Source organism: Benincasa hispida, chromosome 11, assembly GCF_027475165.1.
Source record: "Benincasa hispida cultivar pf3 chromosome 11, pf3_genome.v1.1, whole genome shotgun sequence".
Classification (NCBI taxonomy): Eukaryota; Viridiplantae; Streptophyta; class Magnoliopsida; order Cucurbitales; family Cucurbitaceae; genus Benincasa; species Benincasa hispida.
The window spans coordinates 17,546,861-17,571,308 of NC_143488.1; the positions used below are offsets into that span (position 1 = coordinate 17,546,861).

At 29.8% G+C, this 24,448-nt stretch overlaps 1 protein-coding gene and 1 pseudogene across 1 annotated transcript; both read right to left on the bottom strand.

Moving 5' to 3' along the window:
- Positions 1-35: 35 nt before the first annotated feature.
- Positions 36-22,447, bottom strand: LOC150032446 (uncharacterized; annotated as a pseudogene).
- LOC120091611 (lactoylglutathione lyase-like) lies at positions 6,156-12,392 on the bottom strand. Its single transcript, XM_039049714.2, has 9 exons — positions 12,276-12,392; positions 11,389-11,510; positions 11,182-11,306; positions 10,502-10,566; positions 10,193-10,402; positions 9,410-9,457; positions 8,423-8,533; positions 7,983-8,135; positions 6,156-6,446 (listed from the first exon to the last, which is right to left on the bottom strand). Exons 1-9 carry the CDS (start codon positions 12,330-12,332, stop codon positions 6,405-6,407), a joined length of 933 nt encoding a protein of 310 aa, XP_038905642.1. The 5' UTR covers positions 12,333-12,392; the 3' UTR covers positions 6,156-6,404.
- Positions 22,448-24,448: the final 2,001 nt, after the last annotated feature.

Below are 24,448 nucleotides of genomic sequence, written 5' to 3' on the forward strand. Positions count from 1 at the left end.
TGAGCAATAAATCGAAATTCAGCCTTTGTGCTTGATCAGGATACAATATTTTGTTTCTCCAAGTTCCAGGTTATTAGATTTCCGCCAAGCATAACACACTGGCCTGAGGTTGATTTATGATCATTTGGATTCAAAGCCCAATCACCATTTGCAAACCCCTGCAACAGATCATCATTAGGTCTAGAAAAACGAAAACTAAGATGGATTTTTATCTTTTGAGTATCTAAGAATCCATTTAATAGACATCAAGTGAATTCTCGTAGGAGAGTCCATAAATTAGCCAACCTTGTTAACCGAATAAGCAATGAAGAGCACCCACAATACTTCGATAGAGATATGGATAATGGATGATGAAAATTGGAACCTCCCCTGGCTGACAAAATCCTAGAAGAAATCATAGGAGTTGCTATTGAGTTAGCTTCTAATAAGTTTACCTTGGCCAATAACTTCCTAATATATTTATGTTGATACAAAATTAATGCACCAGTTGATGTTTTATTAACATCTATTCCTAGAAAGTAATGAAGTTGTCCTAAATCTTTTATTGAAAAAGGAGACATAGATGTCACTTATAAGTTAATTAACAACAACATTAGAATTCCCAAAAACTATTATATCATCAACATAAACAAACTAATAATTGTAGAAGGATATCATTAAGTGAATACATGGCATACCATGCTCAAGGAGTTTGTTTGTGTTGGGTGAAAATTTAACTTTTAAAATTACAGGGAACCAACCTTTTGGTTGGAGAATCCCATATTGAAAAATTTGGTATTGGAAGCCTCCCTTATGTACTCCAATCTTGAGTTTTGGGTTTCGACCCCAAGGGGTACCCATGTTTTGGAGGGAATGAGGAGATAGACCAATGTAGGTTTTGCTCTTTATTTGACCACCATGTCTTGATCGTTTAATAGTGAGGGGCAACGTGACCAAATTTGCCACATAATGGGCACTGAGGTCTAAGAGGACTTGTTAATGTGATATTAGACCATGAATTTGGTTTTGTGCCTAATAGGTATGATTAAATATCTTTTTAAACTTACTAGATTTTTTTTTAAATAATGTTTTTTTAATAAATAATGACAAAAATAAGGTTGGAGGGAAAGTATTCCATAAATAGGTGTTTTGGGAAAGTATTGACAAAACTAGGTAGTGGAATCATGTACCGGGTACACGATTTCCATGTGGCATACTCGTGTATGAGTACACGAGTACCATTTAATCCAATCAGCTGACCAAGTCAACTGACTGGTTGACCGGTCAAGCGAACTTGTGTACCCAGTACATGATTCGCTTATAATTTTTTTTCTTTTTTTTTAAAGTTAATTGTTAAACTTAATTATATAACTTAATTCCTTCATTATTGCTTATAATTGTTTTTTTAATTGTTAAACGTAATTATTAAACTTAATTCTTTCATTATTAAACTTAATTATATATTTAATCTACAATGAAAACATCTTGCACTCATATTAAAAAAAAAATCATGATATTAAAGAATATTTACAATTAGTTCTTTAATTTACAATTTCAAAATGATACAATGTGGGATTTAAAAACGACCCCCCTAGCTTTTACTTCTCATGGGGTTGTCTTCGTGTCCCTCTAAATTAGGTTCATCCTGTTGTCGCTGTCGTCTACGACGAATACGTCTTCGATCGGTGTCAGCAACATTGAGTCGCCTTGTTTGTTGAATAATATTTTCTACGTTGACCAATGTTTGCTAACACATTGAACCCAATTCTGGTAAGTTGTTCTGCACTGAATATTGTTGAACATCGCCGATAAAATTATTCTATAGAATAAAAAAAATATTAAACAATATTCATATTATATATATAGAAAATGTCTGATTTTAAATCTCTTACCATGTAGTAATAGTAAGCGCCGTCATGTGAGATAAATCGCCTCGTGATCGAATTGTCCTAAGGAAAGTAATCGTCTGATACAGCTGGCCCATTTTTCAATTCTCCCTATGCACAACGATCACGTTGTCCATGCCAATAGGGTAAATATTCCGCATGGATTCGACGCCAGTCTTGGTCATGCTTACCTCTTAAATCGATCTGGTATAGTGCTGGAAGTGTATAGGACAACGAAGGTATCATTTGTCGCATACCGAACTGTCTCAGCACACGATCTACCACTCTACTATATGGAAGCATATAAGAGAACTGACAGTCAACCAGATGTCTTCACCATCACGACAATAATCAGGTAAGGATGACCAAATCTGTATGTATGGCGTCCAAATAACATGACAAAAAAAATATATTATAATATACATATAAATTTTTTTAAATATTCATTTATATACATATTTACTACCTGATTGGGCATCAGCATGTCGAATATTTTTCTATACACGAGCAACATATTTGCTGACTACCCCACTCCATCTAAAATTATAAAAAATACAATTAATGTATGCTTGTGCGTACCTACGTACGCTGATGTCGTCGGTATCGAGAAGTAATTTGGGAAACTGGGACGTAAACCAAGGGATACTCAATCTTGATCCCTTCAGATCCTCTGGTAGAACGCCTAAGAGCTCTTCACAAACGTTCTTCCAGTCATACTGTAGTGAGCCTGTCAGTGGTTGCCCATCCACTTGTAACCCAAACTGTACGGCAACATCCTGTAATCGTACATTCCCCACAGGGCAGGTGAAATGTGTGGGTCTCTGATCTCCAGCGCTCAACTAGAGCAGTAATCAGGTGCCAATCAAGCTGGATGAAACCAATCTGTGCAACCCCAAGAAAACCTGCCTCCTGAACATATGGAATAATGCGGTGATCAAATGGGATCGTATGTTGTGCAGTCGCCTCCCTCCTCCGACAACTCAACACTATAGTTGAAGAACTATCCCATACTGTCTGTGAACGATACGTGTTTTGTTGGTACAATTATTCAGGATTAGAAGGACAGACTCCATTACCTAAACAGTTCAAATTATATTTCATAATTGAATCCATGATATAAAGGATACATAAAAAGTACATAAAAAATACAATTACATGAAGTAAGTTTATTACATAAATTCATTATAAATACATAAAGAATACAAATACATGAAATATACAATTACATGAAAAATATAAATACATAAAAAATACAAATATATGAAATATACAATTACATGAAAAATATAAATACATGAAGAATACAAATACATGAAATATACAAGTAAAAAAAAAATACACCTAATAACTCGAAGACAACGAAGCACCCAGTGTACGGTGTGAACAAGTGTGTCTGTTATATCCTTCTCTTTTATAAATTGTACATCGCACTTTTTGGCTTGCTTCTCTCTAATCCATTTCATTATGAATGCGCGTACTTTTTGGCCGACCTTATTCTCTGAGTAAGTCCGCATTTGGACAAACTTCTGTAAATGATAATTCTGGCCAATAATCTGAGTGTTGAATTTGATGGAAGTGGCCTTCATAACAACGCTTGAAATTGGACAATTCGTATCATTCATCAATAAGTGGTAGGTATGTCATATGCATGTAATTACAAACTACAATTACATAAGAGCATGGAATCTTGAATGATTGCCACTTATTGCAAGAACATGTCCCTTCTTTCAAGTTTAAAACTTGGGTGTGTTGTCTTTTGTAGGGAGAAATCATACTTATGCCAGTTTGTACTTCGAAAATTTGACTTTCCCTGTCAATGGATGTCACCGTATGTGTCGATGCTCGTTTTTCCCACCTCTTCAATTTCTTTAGGGCATATTCTGTATATATGTCCCCACGATCGAGTGCTTCACTGATTTCTTGTCTCCGACATTCAAAATACAATATTGTGCGATAGAATGTTAGCCTAACCAAAGAAGTAATGGGTAACATTCTAGCACCTTTGAAAATGTCGTTCATGCATTCAGCTGCATTGCTCGTCATCCACCCATAGCGGTACCCACCGTCATGTGATAGTGTCCATTTTTCTAAGTCAATGTCTGAAAAAAATTCAAGACATTCAGAGTGCAATTGTTTTAATTCTTTCATGCATCGAATGAACTTACGCCTTTGGTATTGATTTCCGGCCTTAAACACCAAATTTTTTAGTTGCTTCGATTTTTATTTTGTATTGAAATTATTGGCAACATGGCGAAGACAATATCGGTGGTATGCTCTGGGTTCACTTCAACCAATTTCTTCATTACTAATTGCAGCAAGAATGCCCTTATGTCTGTTAGAAATCAAGCAAATACCCTCTCTTTGGGTAACATGTTCACGCAATGCCCACAAAAACCATGAGCAACTGGACAAATTCTCACCTTCCACGATAGCAAAAGCAAGGAAAAATATATGTCCGTTTGCATCAGGCTGTCAATAGATAAGAGGAAATATATGTCCGTTTGCATCAATATTACATAAACTAAATCATACATAAACTATACATAAACTAAATAATACATAAACTAAATCATACATAAACTATACAATACATAAACTAAATCATACATAAACTATACATAAACTAAATAATACATAAATTAAATCATACATAAACTATACATAAACTAAATAATACATAAACTAAATACTACATAAACTAAATCATACATAAACTATACATAAATTAAATAATACATAAACTATACATAAACTAAATCATACATAAACTATACATAAACTAAATAATATATAAACTAAATCATACATAAACTATACATAAACTAAATAATACATAACTAAATCATACATAAACTATACATAAACTAAATCATACATAAACTATACATAAACTAAGTTTAAAATAAACTCAGCCCAAAAACATACAAAAACATACATATAAATACATATCAGCTCAACTAGAGAAAGAAATATACCACAGAAACGAGCAAAAATCGGTAGCAAAAAATGTATGAAAATGAGCAACACGACCGCTACAATGGAGGATTTGGTGATGATCAAATGGAGGACTAAAAATCGAGCAAAATCAAAATTTTGGAAGACTTCGGTGAAATAGAGGTCTCGGTAAGGAAAATCAACGAGATTTTGGTAAGTAGAAAGCAAAATAGAAGAAGAAATCGAAAGCAAAAATCGGTGAGAGGAAGGAATCGGTGGTCTCGATGAGGAAATCGATTATAAGCGGCAGTGAGGAAGAAGAATGGGCGTTTCGGTGAGGAAGAAGAAGGATTCAGGCAGAGGTTTTAATGCGTGGAAGTCGTCTACCCGATACACGATTCCCTCAGTCAAACCTGCATGACTGCCACGCCAGACTGGGTGTGCCAGGTGGCCAGGTACTCGTGTACCCGATACACGATTTAGGCCTTATCGTGTATCCGGTACACGATTTAAACACCTATTTTTGGGAATACTTTCCCCCCAACCCTATTTTTGTCATTATTTATTAAAAAAAAAACATTATTTAAAAAAAATAAAATTATTGTATCAATTAACTCTCAGATTTAAAATTTAAGGTGCAAATAGATACAAAACTATTTTATAAATTGAGATTTTCAAAAACAAAAAAAGAGAAACTATTTACACAAAATAGCAAAATTTTAATCTTCTATGATGGAGGCTAATAAAAGGTGATAGAAGTATATCAGTGTCTATTAGTGATAGAAACTGATAGAAGTCCATCATTAATAGTCGCTGATAGATATTTATCAGTGTCTATCAGTATTTTTTTTGTTGTTATTTCTGTAAATAGTTTAACATTTTTTTCCTTTTTAAAACTTTAAAAATGGTTACTTTTTAAATATTTTTTTGTATTAATAACATCTATCAGTTATAAAATTGAAGTAGTTTATATATAAATTTAGTAGACATTTTCTATGGACAAGTGTTTATGCATATCACATCAGCTAATATTGAGAAGGGAAGGAAAAAAAGGGGGAAAGCTAATTATAAAAAAGGAGATTTTCAATAGAAAAATAAGAAAAATAATTTTTTTTTTAAAAAAAGCAAAATTTTAATCTTCTTTATAGAGGTTGATAGAGGCCGATAGAAGTCTATTAGTGTCTATCAGTAATAGAAACTGATAGTAAATCTATCAGTGTCGGGAGGAATCGGTCTATCAAAATGTTGCTGATCAATTAGAGTAATAGAAAGAAAATGATAAAAATGTGCCCAGCTAAATATCATCTTTGCATTACTAAAAAAAAGTATATGCTCTTCATAAACTGAAGAAGAAAATTATAAAAGAATAATATCAACTTTATTTTATTCACTCAATAGTAGACCAACAACCGCTAATCAAAAATTGAAAAGCTTATTGTGAAATTATGTTATAAATGTACAAGATTAAATAATAACACAACTCTAATCTCTAAAAATATTACAATAATTTAGGTATGCCCACTTATTAAGAAACAAATTCTCAATCTTATAATGGTCCCTAAATTTGAGCATTTTCTTCCTCTCCCCTTCTTTCTCCCCTTCTTTCTAAAGAGTTCCTCTTTGGTAATCTTTATTGTCTACCATAATCTGAAAAAAAAAAAATGGCCATTGCATAAAATATGAAGCATAAATTGAGAAAAAAAAAAAACAAAAATCACTTTTAATCTCTAGACATTCATAAAAGTAACAACTTAGTCTCTAAACTTTAGTTTGTAACGATTTAATCCATGGACTTTTAATTTTATAACAATTTAGTCCATGAACATTACTATGTAACAATTTAGTTCTTATACTTAAAAATCGGTAACAATTTAGTTCCTAGTGTAGAAATTCGTGTTAAGATTTAATGAGATTTTTTGCATAAATAAACCGATAAACTAATTAGAGATTCGATATTTTTATGAAATACAAGGTCTACATCATAAAATAATATAAAATGACATCTAATTTTGATAAATTTGTTTGTGTTAGAGACTAAATTGTTATGAAATTTAGAATTACAAGGATTAAATTGTTACATATAAATTTTAGAGAATAAATTGTTACAAGATTGAAAGTAAAAGGACTACAATCGTTACAAATCGAAGTTCAGGGACTAAATTGTTACTTATATGAAAGTTTAGGGATCAAAAGTGTTCTTTAACATAAAAAAATGCACTTGAGAATTTGTGAAAACTAAACCATAGAACTATTATGTTTAGTTTAGGTTAAAAAGCAATTTGGGGCCCTAAATTTTCATGGAAGTAACAAATTTAGTCCCTCAATTTTAGTTTGTAATAATTTAGACATTGTACTTTCAGGTTCGTATCAATTAGTTCATAAACATTATTATGTAACAACTTAGTAGTATTTAAGTAACAATTTAACCCTGTATTAATTATTTATAATGATTTTTTTCCTAACGTGAAAAATTTTGTAGGTTTTCATAAAATTTTTTGTTTATTTTGGTCCTTGTATTTTTAGTATTTGTTCATTTTTGGTCCCTATGCTTTCAAAATGTTCATTTTAATTCATATACTTTCGAATTTAGTTCATTTTGGTCTTCTATACTTTCAAAATGTTTATTTTGATCTTAACTTTAAAAAAGTGACCATTTTGGTCCTTACATTTCTATTTTTACTTCATTTTTAAGGGATCAAAATACTTTTTTAAAGTTCAAGGGTTGTAATGAACACAAGTTAGTATAAGGATCAAAGTAAATATTTTGAAAGTACAAGAACCAAAATAAACAAAATTGAAAATATAGGAACCAAAATGAAAATTTTAAAAGTACGAGGACCAAAATAAATAAAAATCAAAAGTATAGAGACCAAAGTAATATTTAAACCAAATTTTTTTTATACGTATAGATTGATGAACTAATAAGTGATCAAATGTTTATTTAAAACAAAAGTTATTACGTAATAAAGGGTGATGTAATTTTGATGAGATTTTTCACGATAATAATTTAATTGTTACTACATTATTACTTATAATAGCTATTATAAACTAAATTCTTGCAAATCTAAATGAACATGGACTAAACCATTATGAAAGATAGTTCAAGAATTAAATTGTAAAAGCATTTTGTAGAGGGAAAAGAAAAGGCAAAGGAAATAGGAATTAAAACCAATAGATAATTACCATTCTCCAACCATCTGGGTCACTAAATCCAGTCATTTTGACATTAATGGTAGGCACCAAAACTGGCTCCATGATTATGTTCCCACCAAGCTCTTTGATTACCAATTTAGCAGCTTCAGCACTCTTCTTTACATTGTCAGTACTAATATATAGCTGAAAAATACATTATAATATTTTCATCTTATTATCATATTTTTCAAAATAAATAAATAAATAGGAGATTTTTTAAAAATATAAAAATAAAGAAACTATTTATACGAATTAACAAAATTTTAATCTTCTTTGATAGAGGTTGATAGAATCTATCAGTATCTATTGGTGATAAAAACGGATAGAAGTCTACTACTGATCGATGTGGAAAGAAATCTATCAATGTCTATTAGAATTTTTCTTTTTTTTTTTATTATTTTTATGACATTTTTTCTTTCTGCGAAAGTTACCATTGCATAGCCATCTCGTCCATCATCACGAGAGAGGTTATTTCTTGTTTCCAATTTCAGCAGTGTTGTTTCACTTTCATTTGTTCCATAACCCATAGTTCCCATTATAAACTGCCAAAAAAAAAAACAATAACAAAAACCATTTCAAGAAGTCTTAATTTAACAAAATATAAATTATATATATATTCTAACAATTTAGCATTGATAATAATGCATTATACTCGAGCAATATAAGAAGATCAAAGTCGACTGATTAGTTAAAAAATACTTTTCATCGATAAACTCTCGTGAAATGATTTAGTTCTTAAACTTTAATCGATAATAATTTAATTTTTATAGAGTCATTAGACATTTTCCAATAAAAGTTGACAGTTCATTTTGAATGTAATCTTTTCATGGAATGGACTAAATTATTACATTTTCGAAGTATAAAGATCAAATTGTTACTTATTAAAGTTTATGGACTAAATTTTTATAAATTTGAAAGTATAGAGACTAAATCCTTATTTATTAAAATTCAATAAGTAAGGTCCCACGTGGTAATTATTTGGTCATTAGCTTTTTGTTTTTGATAATTAAACTTATTTCCTCATCTCAATTTTTACCATGGTTTTGTATCTTTCTCAAGTAAAATATATAATTGAATTCTTAGCCAAATTCCAAAAACAATAACAAGTTATTAAAAACTATTTAATTTTAATTTTCAAAATTTGACTTGATTTCCGAAACATTGCATAAATAACAAGTAAGAAGTTTAATTTATAGGTAGAAGGAGTTTTGTAGGCTTAATTTTTAAAAAGTAAAAACTAAAAAAATAAAATGATTATCGAACATGATGTAAATTATTACTTCTATAAAAATTTAGGGACTAAAAATATTTTTAAACTAAGATATTTTATATCATCGACTAAAAAGTTAAAGATTTGAGTTTTCATCTCGACACGTTAAATACTAGAAGTTAATAAATAAATAATAAACTTAATTTACCTGTCCTTGTGAATTGTTTTGGCTCTCGAACAGTTTCATCCCCAATGCCTGCAAATCAAGTTTAGCCGATTAAACTTTTATATTATGTTTGGACTCAGATGAATATTAATTAAACTCCAAAATTTTCGAAATAAAATATATTAAAACTCTTTAATAAAAATGCCTTAAAAAATCCCATCCATCCACCAATTCTTACACGTCTATTGAGTACTTCTTCAAATGCATGAACGTTTTTCAAAGAAATTTTTAACTGAAAGTCTAAATTACTTCGCTTATAAAAGTTTAGAAATTTAATTGATAAAGTAAATCAAATCTGCTACGATATTTATTCAAACAGAATGTAATAGAAATTAATACATATATGAAAATTTAAAGTTTAAATTGATACATAATTATTAGTTCAAATTTTAATTGATATAATCCAAAAATTTGAGTATAAATTCATATTTTCTTCAAGTTTTATCATTATCTTTTTTTAAAAAAATCACCATTTTAGGGGAATGAAAATTTTAATTTTACCAATTTCTATGTCGAGATGCCGAAATTTAAGTCCCTTAAATCTATTTTATAATTTTCTTTTTAGAGTAATTATTTTAAATGAAAAAATTGTTTAAAATATTTTTAAATATAATAAAATGTTAATGTCTAAATATCTATCAGTGTCAGTGATAGTCATCGATATACACTGATAGATGTCTATAATAGATCAGTAACATATTGCTATATTTATAAATAAGTTGACTCATTTTACTATATCTAAAAACGATCCTATAAATAGTGTACCTTTGAATAGAAAGTGGTAGAGAGATTCAAATCTTGTACACGAAGCATTATTTGGGAGAGAGGATCAACGGCAGCTGAAAGGCATTGGATGAACTTAAATTGATAACCATCTTGATCTTGAACCATTGCAATTATAGTTTCGTTAACTTTTACAGGTTCTTGAATTACAACTACTCCATTTGATCGAGCTTGCTCCACAGATTTGTAGACCTTCAAGTTACAGCCAATATGTTGATTATTAATTACACTAATTAGTTTGAGATATTTTTTTAATGCTAACATATTAATCTATTTTTAAACTATACCCACATCTTGTGTAGAAATTCCAAAGTAACCGAACTCTGTGCCAATAAATACATTGTTCGATTCATCCCCTGCAAGAAATGAAAATTAATTCAATATTGTTTTTGGAGAATAGGTATATAATAACGTTGATCAGTGTTGACATATTTTGGAGTGATTTTGAGATGATTTTAAAAAATTCATTAATCATTCCAAATTTGTTTAATTTTGATTTTATACTTTTTAGTGCCACGACTTTCATAAATCAAAAATTGATTTTGAAAAGTTTTAAAATGGTTAAGGATATGTTTGAGGGTGATTTTGGAACTGTGATCATGTCATTTTAAAAATCTTGTATTTTCTTTCAAATATAGATGTTTGAAGAATATTAAAATTGATTTTAAAAAATCGAAAATCATTTTAAATTGATTTTTCAATCATTAGTTGGGAGGTAATTTTGGTGGAGTGTTTTGACTGAAAATTATATATCTCATTTTATTTATTTATCAAAATACTTAATTTCCCCTTGTATTTAAGGTTAATTTTCATATAGAAAATGTTACTTTTGAATAAAAGGTTAATTTTCAAACATAAATATGATTAACTAAAATCACTCTAAAATCTCTAACATGCATTAAAAATATATTTTTTAGAAATTCATTAACTATTTCAAATCACTCTCTAACATGTATTAACGGTTTACTTACGTTGTCTCAGTTCTAACAAAAAGTGAGTATTTTCAGGCCCAAATCCAACTAGAGCATCTTCATACCCTCGATCCGTAAACATTCTTCTCTTTAAAAGCTTCAATCCAAAGCCTTCAGTGTAAGTTCTACATATTTGCAAAATTTTCACCCATGAAAATCAACAAGAAACATCATTTTGAGTGACATCAAAATCAAAAGCATGCTTACTTGATAGAGTTGTCGAGATTGGAGACATGAATAACAGCTCGAAGAAAACGACGATGGTCCTTCTTCACCCATTTTAATACATTTTCATTTAAGTTACGAGCAGCGAAACTCGTTTCGATGATCTGTAATTTAGTTTAAATAATTTTCCACATGTTAAATATCCCTCGAGAAAAGTTAGGCACGTTTGATAACATTGACGGTTCTTGTTTGTAGTTTTTGAGAAAGATAAGTATAAGATACTATTGCTATTTCTTGTTTCACATTCTTTAAAAATGTTTTAGAAATTCTAAAAACACTGAAATCATTTTTTTTTTTTTGTTTCTGATTCATTTTTCATTTTTTTAAATATATAAATGCATAGTTTTATTCATCTTCTAACTCCCAAAATGTACAAAGAAAAAAAGGTTAAATTGCAAATTTAATCCCTATAGTTCGAAGAAAATTATAATATAGACCCATGGTTTATAATTTAAATTTAACCCTTATGATTTGATAAGTGAGATTTTCTCAAACCATAGGGACTATTTTTGAAGTTTTATCAAATTAAACTATAGTGACTAAAGTTTAATTTTTAAAACCATATGGACTAAATTCTAACTTTTACCAAATAATATACGTGAACCAAATTTATAATATTACAAAAAAACTTAAAATAAAAATAACATAAGTTTTTCTAATAAATTTATTTTCATATAAAAGTTTAAGAGGCCCAAAAACATTGTTTCTTTTTCTTAAAAAATAAACAACTATGTATTTAAAAAAAAATATTTTCAAACAATAAATAGTTAGAAACATAGCTTTGTAATTCTTAAAAAAAAAAAAAAAAAAAGAAAGAAAGAGATAAATACTGAAAAACAAAACGAGCTTTAAGCTCAAAAGAAACTTACCATAGAGAAGATGAGAAGAGAGAAAAGGATTGAGGATAGTCCCAAATTGTTAGCCATCTTGAAAGTTGAAAGCAAAGAATTAATGTTGAATGTAATGAAAGGGCAATGGTAGCACCATCTATTTATATTGTGTTGTGTTATAAGTTTTGCCTTTTACACATTCTTGTTTGGTATTCTCAATTTGTGGAATTGTCAATGTTCAACTTTTTTTGCCTTTTGACTTGAAGAATTCAAACCCAAGAATCTTATTATCACTTGCTTCTTATCCTTTTCTTTTTTAGCTTATTGTTCTTTTTAATCTTTATAATGAAAGTTAAATAATATTAATTTAATAGAATTTGGGTCCAAAATGAAATTGTGAACAACTTTAATAATATTGTTTGTTTTTTGACCTTGTCAAAATTAGTACAAATAAAATTCAAAATGTTGGTTATATAAATTTTATTTTAAAAGGGCAATACAAATTATCTAATCTATATTAAGTAAAGTTTTAAATAATATGACAAAACTTAAGCCATTGCAAGACTCATTCAAAATTGTTTTCAACGAAATCATTGATGTATTATTAACACCTATCATCACTCATTAAATTTTGGATGATTATTGATTTATACATAAAATGTAAAAATATATGTGATATACTATTGAAATACGAAATATAAAGTACCCATGTATTGTAGAAACAACAATGAAGATAGATTAGTATAAATAAATTAAAATAATAATCAAATTTAATTTTTTTTCTATATTTGCAAATCTTAAAAAAAAAAATGATTTAACTTTCTCAAACTGACGTGAGAAAAAAAAAACGATGAGATGGAAAAAAAGAGAGATTTTAATCCATCTCAACTTCTGTTAGCTATAGTAACGGAAAAAAAAAAAACTAATGGCCAACAAAGCAATGATTTTCTTTTGCAAAGTTCAAGGGTTAGAATGCCGAGTATTAAAACTTAGGAAATAAAAATGCTACCAAATCCAAATTTTAGGGGACTAGAAGTGTAATTATTGACTTTCTTAGTTCATCGATATGTAGAATGAGAATTTGACTTTCTAACTTTTTGGTCAATAGCATATATTTTATGCAATTTAGTTATGCCCCAAGCCTAGGATTTGGAATCTGATGGCTCCGACATTCTCCTAGATCCCCTGCAACCTGGTAACATCATCTTTGATTGTCTTGAATGCTTCTAAGAGTGAAAGTTGTCCTCACAAACTAACACGGGTCTTTTCAGCATGTTTTGTCCTTACTTGCATGCATCCTAGGAAAATTCCTTAGAGATAACCTAACATAGGATTGCTCCAAGCTAATCATGCTTAACTTTGGAAACTTTGAAGTTTCTATGATTGAGTCATCGAAAAGGAAGGTACACTTTGTTAATATTGGTAGTGACTTTCAATTCTTTTAAACATTTCTTAACTATACTTTTTGTTATCAAGATCCCTCCTATTTAGATGTAATTTCGATTCATTCATTTTCCCCTTCTAAACTTTGGTCATTATATTAGTTATGTTTAGGTCGATTTTTATCGAATCTTGCTATGAATGAAAACTTGTTGAGTCAGAATTAGCTAAAAAAAAAAAAAAAGAAAGAAAGAAAGAAAAAGTTATTAGACCAGCTTTCTTATGAATTTACAGTAAAATAATTTCTTTTATTTCTTATGTATGCGTCAAAGAAATATGTAATTTTATATAAAAGGATAATGAATTTATTTTTGAAAGATTAAAAAAAAAAAAAAAAAAAAAACTTTGTGAGAATAATATTTATTTCAGCTAAGCTGGTCTACAACAGATTTTTTTAAACTTTTCTTTCAGGAAAATGATTTAAACGCGAATTTGATAAATAAAGAAATATGGCGGTAGGTTTATGAAATTATATTATTTAAAAGAAATAATCATAAGTATTAAATAAAAAGAAAAAGAAAAAGAAAGCAGCCCAACTCAATGCCCACAAAAAGCAGCCAAACTCTTTTTCCTGTGGGCATTTTATTTTTTATTTTAAAAATTTTTATAATAATGTCATCGGTATCTTATGAACTTCTTTCAATTGGTCAAAAGACGATGTTGTCATGTGTGAAAAACATTAATGATGTTGAAAATCAATATGCAATATGCATTCTAGATTTCAATATACTCACATGTCAATTTCAAATGGATGGTGATATAAAATATATATATATATATATATAGTCTTTGAGATTTGAATATTGTATGTTTGTAACTATTTTTTCTTAGATTTCAAAGAAAACATTTTGATCTCTAAGAGCCCCTTGGTTTAAGGTTTGATAAATGTCTAAGAATAAATGATGTCTGGAAGTAGGATATTGAAAAATCAAAAATTGTATTTGGTTATATGTATGAGAATGAGAATAAGATAATTGAGAATGTATCATATTTTTTTTTTATACAATTATAAAGTATAAAATTAATCAAAATTAACTTCAATAATTAATTTTTGTTTGTTAATTTATTTTTATTATATTAAGTTATTAAATCAATTATAAGTCATTAAAAATTAATTATATTTATCCATTCATCAATTAATTTTTTTATAATGCACATATATATCATCAATTTTTATTAAAAAAATATTGGTAATTAATTTAAATATTTATTTTCTTTCTTTCTTTTTTTTTTTTTTAATAATTTTGTCAATTGAAGAGTTAATTTGTTAATTGTTTAATGTCAATTATAAGTCTTATATATACCCAAAAGAAGTTGATATAAACTAATTGATTTTAAATCATCAAATAATATTTTTAATTTAAAAAAATAACTATAATTATAGATTAAAAGTAGAATTACAAGTGTACAAGATTGTTTAATTGAAAAAACTTAACTTATTTTATTATTAGTTAATTAATTAATATTTTTTAAAGACTGGTTAATGATTTTAATAAATAATTTATGATATTAATATATATTACCAATAAAAAGAGATTTAAGCAAATATAATTATGATTATTCATTTTTTTCTAAAAGATTATGCTTTTACATATTAATTCATAATAATAGAATAAATTATTATATTAGTAATATTATTAATAAAATTAATTATATATGTCAATTATAAATTTAGTTTAAACATATTTATGAAAATTAAATAAATTAACCAATAAATCTAAATGGTTCTTTTCATTTTTAGTTGACTAACGATAAAATGAAGTGTCATGTGAAAGGTAAAGTAATTTGGCATATCTTAATAATTTAATGTTGAGAAGAATAATTTTTTGATCTTATCTTTTGAGTCTAGTTTCCCATTTGTGTCCCTATTCTTCAAAATATTACTCTGAGTCTTTTAAGGACTCGTTTGGTAGAGAATTCAAATTCTTTTTTTATGTTTTTATATTCACAAAGTTCAGGAAATCTATGGTTGAAAGATAACTCAGGTTCTATTTCTAAAAACTATTTTTGATTTTATGATCCAAACAGTTCAAATTTTGAAAACAACATTTTTATGTTTTCAATGTATCCAGATTTTGAGTTTTAAATTTTAAAATGCAAAATTATATTAAATAAAGATAAAGACATTTATTGGCCCAATAAATATAATATGACATGTTATAAACTCAATTCATTTTTTTAAAAAAAATAGTATATGTATTATATAATATATTATGAATTATATAATATTACAAAATAATAATTATATATATATAGTTTTAACATAAATCATATTCATAAATAACAAAACAATAATTTATTGTCAACTACATATTATTAGGTAACTACAACTAGTTTTATGATTTATAAATATATAATATCAAACACAGTTTAAACAACTATTTAAATTAGAATTCAATTTCTAAATCTACTACCGAATACATATATGATAATAATTTTGTTTATTGAATCTATTGTTGTCCCAAGTTTAAAAATGTTTCAGTTTTAAATATTTGAATTTTGTTTCAATTTGGTCTATAGAATTGAAGATTTACACTTTTACGCTTAATTTGTTTTTAATAAATACTTACTTCAGTCTTTGGTGTGAATGCCTATTAATTACTTAAAATAATTGTGGAATGAAGTTTTATAATTAATTTTAATAATCATGAAAAAAAATAGTGAAACTTAATTGATTATAATTTTAAATTAATTAATAAATACCAAAACTTAAAATTAAAAGTGTTTAGTGAAAAACCGAGTTGAAAAGTGTAAATCTTGGAATGTAAGGTCCAATAAAAAAAAAAAAAAATCAAATCTCAAGGATAAATTTGTATATTTTGAAAACTAGGAACTAAATTCAAATCAAACTCAAAGCTTACACGCCATTTGGATTGCAGATATTTTTTCATGGAATGATATCAAATATCGTGGATTTAAATGTATGAGTGATTAGACTAAAAGGGTGTCAAATCCTTTCAATCAAATCAATTAAAATTTTGTTCCGCAGTAGTGAAAGCATGGGTCGAATCTACAAGGAACTTTTTTGTTTCTCAATTAGAATGGCTATGATCCCAAGGTAACCAAGGGGGCTTTGTGAAGAAATTGAATTATTTGAAGAAGCGTGTGAATGTTGTGTCATTGACAGTCAATTTTGAAAACTCGAAAACATAGAGAACACATACATAGAAATATATAGGATAAACATCTACAATTTAAATCATGCTTTTGGGAAGGAGAAATGGGGAAGAAGACTTACCCTTGTAGTTCTTTTTCTTCATGTAATTCCTCTCCACAGATCATGAACAGTGGAACTTCTTTGCACAAACTTCTTCCTCTCTCCCAATGAACAACAACAACAGAAATAGGACACAACCACTAGATTACCTTACTATTCTCTAAAATAAGAACCAAAGAAGTGTGGTCTCCTTGATTTTGGAAGGGAGAGTTTCTTTTTAGAAAATTGTAGAGAGAATTCTAAAACTCAGATAACCCCTTGGTCTGTGAAATATTTTCTCTTGCCTAATCTTAACGAAAGGATGAGTCGCCGGGAGGAGGGAGTTAACTCCCTCCACTACTACGCAAAATAACTCCTCATGCGTAGTAGAGGGAGTTATTTTGATTTTAATATTAATTTAAACTATATATTAATGTCAAATTAAGATATAATCAAACTAACAAAGTTAATTGATTGACAATTAAATATTACATATTTTATATCCTTTTAATCATATTTAAACATCATCTTCTCATATAACCTAATTTATAGTTTTAATATGAATCTCATACATATTAATTTTAATCTAAAGTTTTACATGAATCTCATGCACATAATCTTAATCAAATATTTATCTCTCTCATATTCTAAAGTATACTTTTGATTCTTATTCAAAATTAACTTTATATTATAATATATCTATTATAAATTATATTAATTGTATCTTATACCATTAATTACTTTATTCAATCTGAACAATTCAAATTAATCAAAAAAACTAATTGATTCTTATTTTTATCCTTAGTGAGCTAGTAAGGGAACTTTATGGACCTACGGATTAGAAGCTCCAATGGTACGAGATTAATTAATTAAATTCTTTAATTAAGTTAAGAGCAAAATGCATTTTTGATCCTCGAAGTTTGAGTTTAACATATGTTTGGTCCCCGAAGTTTTAAAATGAAGACTTTAATCCTTGAGGTTTGGAAAATACTTCTAAATAGGGGAAAATTAAAAGGATATTGTTCTTTTAGAAACTATTTAGGAAAATATTGTTGTTTTCAAACTATTTGTAAAAATATTGTTTTTTTTTTGTTGAACCCTCGACCTTGTCACTCCCCTTTTTCAGAAAGGTTAAACATTATTATTTTGAGAGAGAGCGAGATTTTGAGAGATACCAAGGTAGGTCGAATTTTGAACCCTCGACCTTGCCCCTTCGCTTTTTTCAGAAAGGTGAAACATTATTATTTTGAGAGAGAGCAAGATTTTGAGAGAGAGTAAGATTTTGAGAGCAAGAGCGAGAGCGAGATAGCGAGATTTTGATAGAGAGCTCAGTACACTTCAATTTTTGGGTCATCCGTACAAATTTCCTTTTTTTTTCCTTTTTAATTATTACACATTCCACCTTTTCTTTCTTTCTTCCTTTCTTTTTTCTTTTTTTTAATTTTTTATTTTATAAAAACAATTTCTAAAAATATTTTAGAGCAAGATTTTGAGCGAGAGCGAGAGTACAATTCAATTTTTGGGTCATCCGTACAAAATCCCCCCCCCCCCCCTTTTTTTCTTTTTTAATTATTACACATTCATCCTTCTTTCTTTCTTCCTTTCTTTTTTTTTTTTTTTTTTACCCCGACCATGTCCATGCACGTATGAAGACGAATGACCAGCCTCTGAGTCATAATGTCTTGAACCAAATGCTGGCATCATCATCATCGGACTAACATAATCAGTTTGACTTTGCGTCTGCATCATAGTGGGCAACTCTTCCACATTATGTGTAACCTCATCAAACTCATCCTCTTCCCGAACAGGTCCTCTACGTCTAGGAGCTGATGGAGGAACAATAGGTATATCGTACATATAATGAATTTTCTCCATATAACTTTGGTTGTCACTACATATAGCAAGAACCTGGTTCGGATCATTCGCAACCTTACGGAGTCTACTGTTGTTCGATCTCTGTGAATTATAAAACAATTAGACAATATTTAAAATAAATTTAAATTAAAAATAATTAGATAATATTCATTCATTTACCAGATGACCCACAGCTGCTATCGGACGAGTGACGTAGCGCCTTGTGATATTATTATACCAATGAATATATTCTAGAATGACATCTGTGTCAAACTGTTCAAGAGAAACCCCCACTACAATAAATCTTGCACGATAGTGCCATCGCACTACCAAATGTGCAACTTTTTCGGACTAATCTCCAGTCCCTTGGTCAATATCATGCAGTAGGGTTCAGTATTACAAGGCGATGGGACATCCTGCTGAAAACCAAATTGTCTCATCACCCTGTCAGGAAGATGCCACTCACCAATGTGAAAACATATGAGAGGACTCATCGTCCGCCATATGTTTTGACCATTTGTACAAAAATTAGGCAAAGTATGCATAATAATTTTGTATGGTTCCCAAATAACCTGAAACACAAAATATTATATTAAAGAATATTAAAGACAAATACAATAAAAACGTGTATAAAATAATCAATTAGGATCAGTGTAATATACCTGTTCAGGTTGAAGCAGATCAAACATGTATCTATACTGGCTAACTACATGTGTGGCTATCCTAGTCACACAAAATTTGTCTCTCCACCTAAATTTTTAAATTGATAATTTAGAATTTAAATTAACTAGATCAGTGATATAAAAATTAAATTGAATTAAAACAACATACTGAGAACCGTAGGCTCGTCCAACTAACTGAGCGTCATTAACATGTTGTAGCTGTGGAGCCATTGTTGGAAATCGCTCCCAAGCCCATAGTTGCAAAAGTATGAGAGGCCCAGCTATCTCTCGAACCTCAGGTCTTGTTGCTTTGCATAGTTGTCTATACAACCATGCCAAGCATGCTCCACCCCACGAATACTGCCCCGCATCATGGAGGTTAGCTAACAGTGGCAGGAACATCAAGTGAACAAAATGACTTGATTTATCTGAAAACAGACTTCCACCCATCATTTGTAGTATATATGCTCGTGCATATCTTATGACGGTTTCCTCGTCTGCATCATCTGTGAGCTCACGAAATTGTGTTCCTAACCATATTAAACTTAACCTCGATCCTTTAATCTTGTCGGTAGGTGGGGTCGCACCGAGGTACAGTTGACAAACTTCTAACCAGTTATCGTACATCACTCCGGTGACCGGCTCACCGTCAACAGGTAACCCCAACAACACTTCTATGTCTTGTAGAGTGATAGTGCACTCTCCAACAGACATATGAAATGTATGCGTCTCGGGCCTCCATCTCTCGACCAAGGCTGTGATCAGATGCCAGTCCAACTGAATAAATCCTAATCTGGCAACCCCATAAAATCCAGATGTGCGCAGTAGCGGTAGTATTCGAGGGTGGAGCGGGATAGTGCGCTGGAGAACTGCCTCTCGACACCTGCAAGATATTTCTCCAGTAGTACGATCTCGCCATACAACAGATGATCGATGAATGGACTGGTCGTACAAAACATCGGGATCAACAGGTCCTGGGTTTAAAGCCATGATCTGAAAAAAAAAAAATATTTATTTCTCAATTAAAAAAATATTTGTTTCTCAATTAGAAGAATAATGTACAACAACTTAATTAAAAGAATAATGTACAGCTTAAAAGAATAATGTACAAAGAATAATGTACAACTTAATTAAAAAAATAATGTACAACTTTATAATAAAAAAAATTGAATATACAATAAAAGATAAGTAGGTAATTGTCTTCGACTTGTCTTCACTTTATTTACTTTCCATAGAAATATATATATATGACCAATGAGATTGTTTTATTATCAAGTAAATTAAAAAAAAAAATAAGTAAATAGAATAGTAGAGAAAAGTGAAGGTAAAAGAATAATGTAAAACTTTATTGATTACAATAAAAAAATTGAATATACAATAAATTATTATAAAAAATTGAATATACAATAAATTATGAATATACAATAAAATGAATATATAAAATTATTTATTTTTCAATCCCTAACTATCTGGAGCCCATCTTAGTAACGAAGGACACTTCCTTCGATTATGTCCTAACTGATTACAAAATCCACATCGTTGTCGAGTGGCTGGTTCTGTCCAATCCATCTCGTTGTGATAACGTGAACTTTTTGGTCTACCAGGTTTTCTCAACAACGATGGATCAGGATGTAAGACGGGCATATTAGGGTGCGTGATCCAGTAATCTTCATGCGGTACAGGTTGAAATTGAGGAGAGTAACATTCAGCATACGTTGACAATTTGTAGTAGTCCTCAATAAAATCTTCGTAGTTCATGTTAAAATGTGAGCAAACGGCCATAAAATGCGAGCATGGAATGCCGAATGCTTGCCACTTGTTACATGAACAGTACCGCTCGGACCTGTTTAGCCTCAATATTTGAACGTTTCCTCCTTTGGCATTGAGACTATGACGTCCGGTCTTCACATGAAACACACCTTCATACCGATCGTATGATTGTACTTCATGTTTACTAGATCGTGCAGCCCATTTATTTATTTTGTCGTGTGCATACCTGGATTTTTACTCCACTTAGTATTATAAAATATGTTTGAAATAAATTATTAATAAAATATATATATAAAAATAATATTACCGGGTGTATTTATCTTGACGCTCCAATGCATCCCTTATTTCTTCTCTTCTTTTCTCGAAATAGTTCACGCATTTGAAGAATGTTATCTGAGCAAGAGCATTTATAGGCAACATTCGAGCTCCTTTGAGGACTCCATTTATGCACTCTGATAGATTTGTCGTCATCCACCCATATCTGAATCCTCCATCATGTGCTTGAGTCCATTGCTCTAAACTAATGTTGTAAAAAAAACTCAGACAGTCCGATTTATTCCTTTGATATCTTCAATTGCTTTGTTGAACTTTCGAATTTGAAACTGACACCCGGCACGATAAACATAATTTTTCAATGAATTAAATTTATACTTTTTATTGAAGTTGCTGACGATATGTCGTAAGCAGAAACGATGGTGACATTTCGGTCCCGTCCAACCATTTGCTGGGTTGTTCACTGCTGCAATTATACCAGCATGTCGATCTGAAATTAAACACACCTCTTCGTGTGTTACAATTTCTCTCAGGTGTTTCAGGAACCATCCCCATGAGTCTGCGGACTCTTCATCAGCAACGGCAAACGCAAGTGGAAGTAGATGGCCGTTCGAGTCAACTGATGTAGCAATCAACAGTTTTCCTCTATATTTGCCGTACAAGTGTGTACCATCTATCTGAATGATCGGCCGACATTTATTAAAAGCTTCTATACAAGGACCAAATGCCCAAAATACAGAAGTTAGGATAACATGGCCTTCAGTAAGCGTTTCTTTAACTCTCCACTCTACTCGTGTTCCGGGATTGGTCTGCTTAACCATATATAACCACCTAGGCAACAATTTGTAAGACTCATCCCAATCACCGAACACTTTAGCCAACGCTTTTCTTTTTCCCTCCCATACCCTATGGTAAGGAACATGATATCCAAACTTTGATTTGATGTCGGACTGCAGTTGTGCCACACTGATAGATGGTTTTTCTCTTACGGCGTCACAGAACTCCAGTGCAATCATTGATGAATCCAATTGCACGTGACTTTGACTTAGTTTTGAATAAAAACATGTATGCTGCTCATCATACTTAGTGATCTCGAACAAGCCATGCGATTTTTTCTTTATTGCACGAAGTCTCCACTTGCAACCTTCCTCCCACTTCTTACACCGAATTGTCCAAATCATCGGTGTAGATTCAACAACCTCGTATGGTGCGTGACACTTTATAGCAAAACATTTGACCGCGTGTTGTAGCATTTCCTTGTCTTGACAAATCATTCCTTTATACAATTGATATTGTCAACGTCCACAGGAGCTACAATTGGGTCATGTTCCCGAATGCTATCCAATACATTCATATCCAAATCATTGAATGTATCTGAAAGCATCTCATGTTCACGACCATCGAAATCCAACTCTTCAAATTCGTCATCCGTTTCTGTTCTGAAGTCTCTGTACAGGTTGTTAGCCGCCATATCTTCATTATCACATGGCGATGCAACTGACTCCGGATCAGGATCGATACATTGAGTTGGATCTTCAAACTGGTTAAATGATGTATCAGGATCCACCCCTATCATATTTACATTTACATACAAATGCACTACATTTGGCACTGACATTGCCATTGAGAACATCAAGTTCATAACTTGTGCATTCGAAATAGGGAATGACATATATCTTATTGATCCTGATGGTTCTAGATTGGATGTCTATATATTATTTCTATCTGATTTGCTCCCATATCTACACTAAGTAACATCCCAATCATTTGAATGAATTGTTTAAATACAATTCCATTGTTCACATTTATGGTAAAACTCCCACTTGGTGGTTGGTCATACTCAACTCCATCAATACCATCAATCATATTACCATTTGTAAACAACAAAAATCCCAAGCATTTGCCTGCTATTTTCTAAAAAAAAAAAAAAAAGACAAACATCAATTTTTTGTATTATACTTTTTATAAGAAGTATATTAAAAAATATTAAATTTTTTAGTTTATAAACATAAACTTTTTAAGTTTTATGAACATAAACTTTTTAAACATAACAATAAATTAAACTTTTTATAACTATTTTTAAACAAAACAATAAATTAAATTTTTTATAACTATTTTTAAAAATAATGACAAATTAAACTTTTCAAATTAAAATTAAACTATATTTTCAAAGTTAATACTAGAAAATATCAAATTATCACAATAAATATAACAACTATAATTTTCATGAATAAACTAAAATTTTCAAACTATATTACATATTAAACTTTTGAAACTATACTAAACTTGTTAACTATCACAATTTTGTATTAAACTATAAATATCAACTTCTTAAACATTACAATAAACTAAACATTTTAACACTATAAATATCAAAGTTAATACTAAATAAATCAAATATCATAAGAATAAACTAAACTTTTCAAATATCATAAGTTCAACTCACAGATTCGACGGTAGTTCTCTTTTTTCCTTCAAAGTGACAACGTTCACTTTTTTTTCCTGTTATTTGTTATCTGACAACAACTACAAAAAATAAAAACAAATTAGAACCTATAAAAAACAATAATATAAGAAAAAAAATAAAATTTATAATTAATCTTAAAAAATAAAAATTTAGTAGAGTAACGAACCAATGTAGTTGTGTGAGAATGATTTTTATTAAATGAAATACAAGAAGATAAATGGAAATGGGAGGAGAGGAAGATGATTTCGAAGGCTTATTTTCAAAGGCAGTGAGGGGGCAGTGAGTTATGAAGGGGCAGTGAGCAAATCAAGGGGACAGGAGTGAAGAAAATCAAGGGCAATGAGCTATCGAGGGAGTGAGTGAGCAAAAATGAAGAGGATGAGGCTTAAAAGGATGTAGGTCGAGTGTTGAACACTCGACCCACGGGTTTGGGGTGGTTGAAAAGGCATTAAGGCTATGGTTGAAGAGGCATTAAGGCTATGACAAAGGGGAATCGGATCAGTGGCGGGCAGAGGGAGCATGCATACAGTCGGTCAATGCATGTAGGGAA

Excerpts from the sequence above, each read along its gene's own strand:
- LOC120091611 (XM_039049714.2), bottom strand. The coding sequence starts at position 12,332 with ATGGCTAACAATTTGGGACTATCCTCAATCCTTTTCTCTCTTCTCATC. Across the intron at positions 8,534-9,409 it reads AAAACAATTCACAAGGACAG|TTTATAATGGGAACTATGGG; the intron begins GTAAATTAAGTT and ends TTTTTTTGGCAG. Across the intron at positions 8,136-8,422 it reads GACGAGATGGCTATGCAATG|CTATATATTAGTACTGACAA; the intron begins GTAACTTTCGCA and ends TGTATTTTTCAG.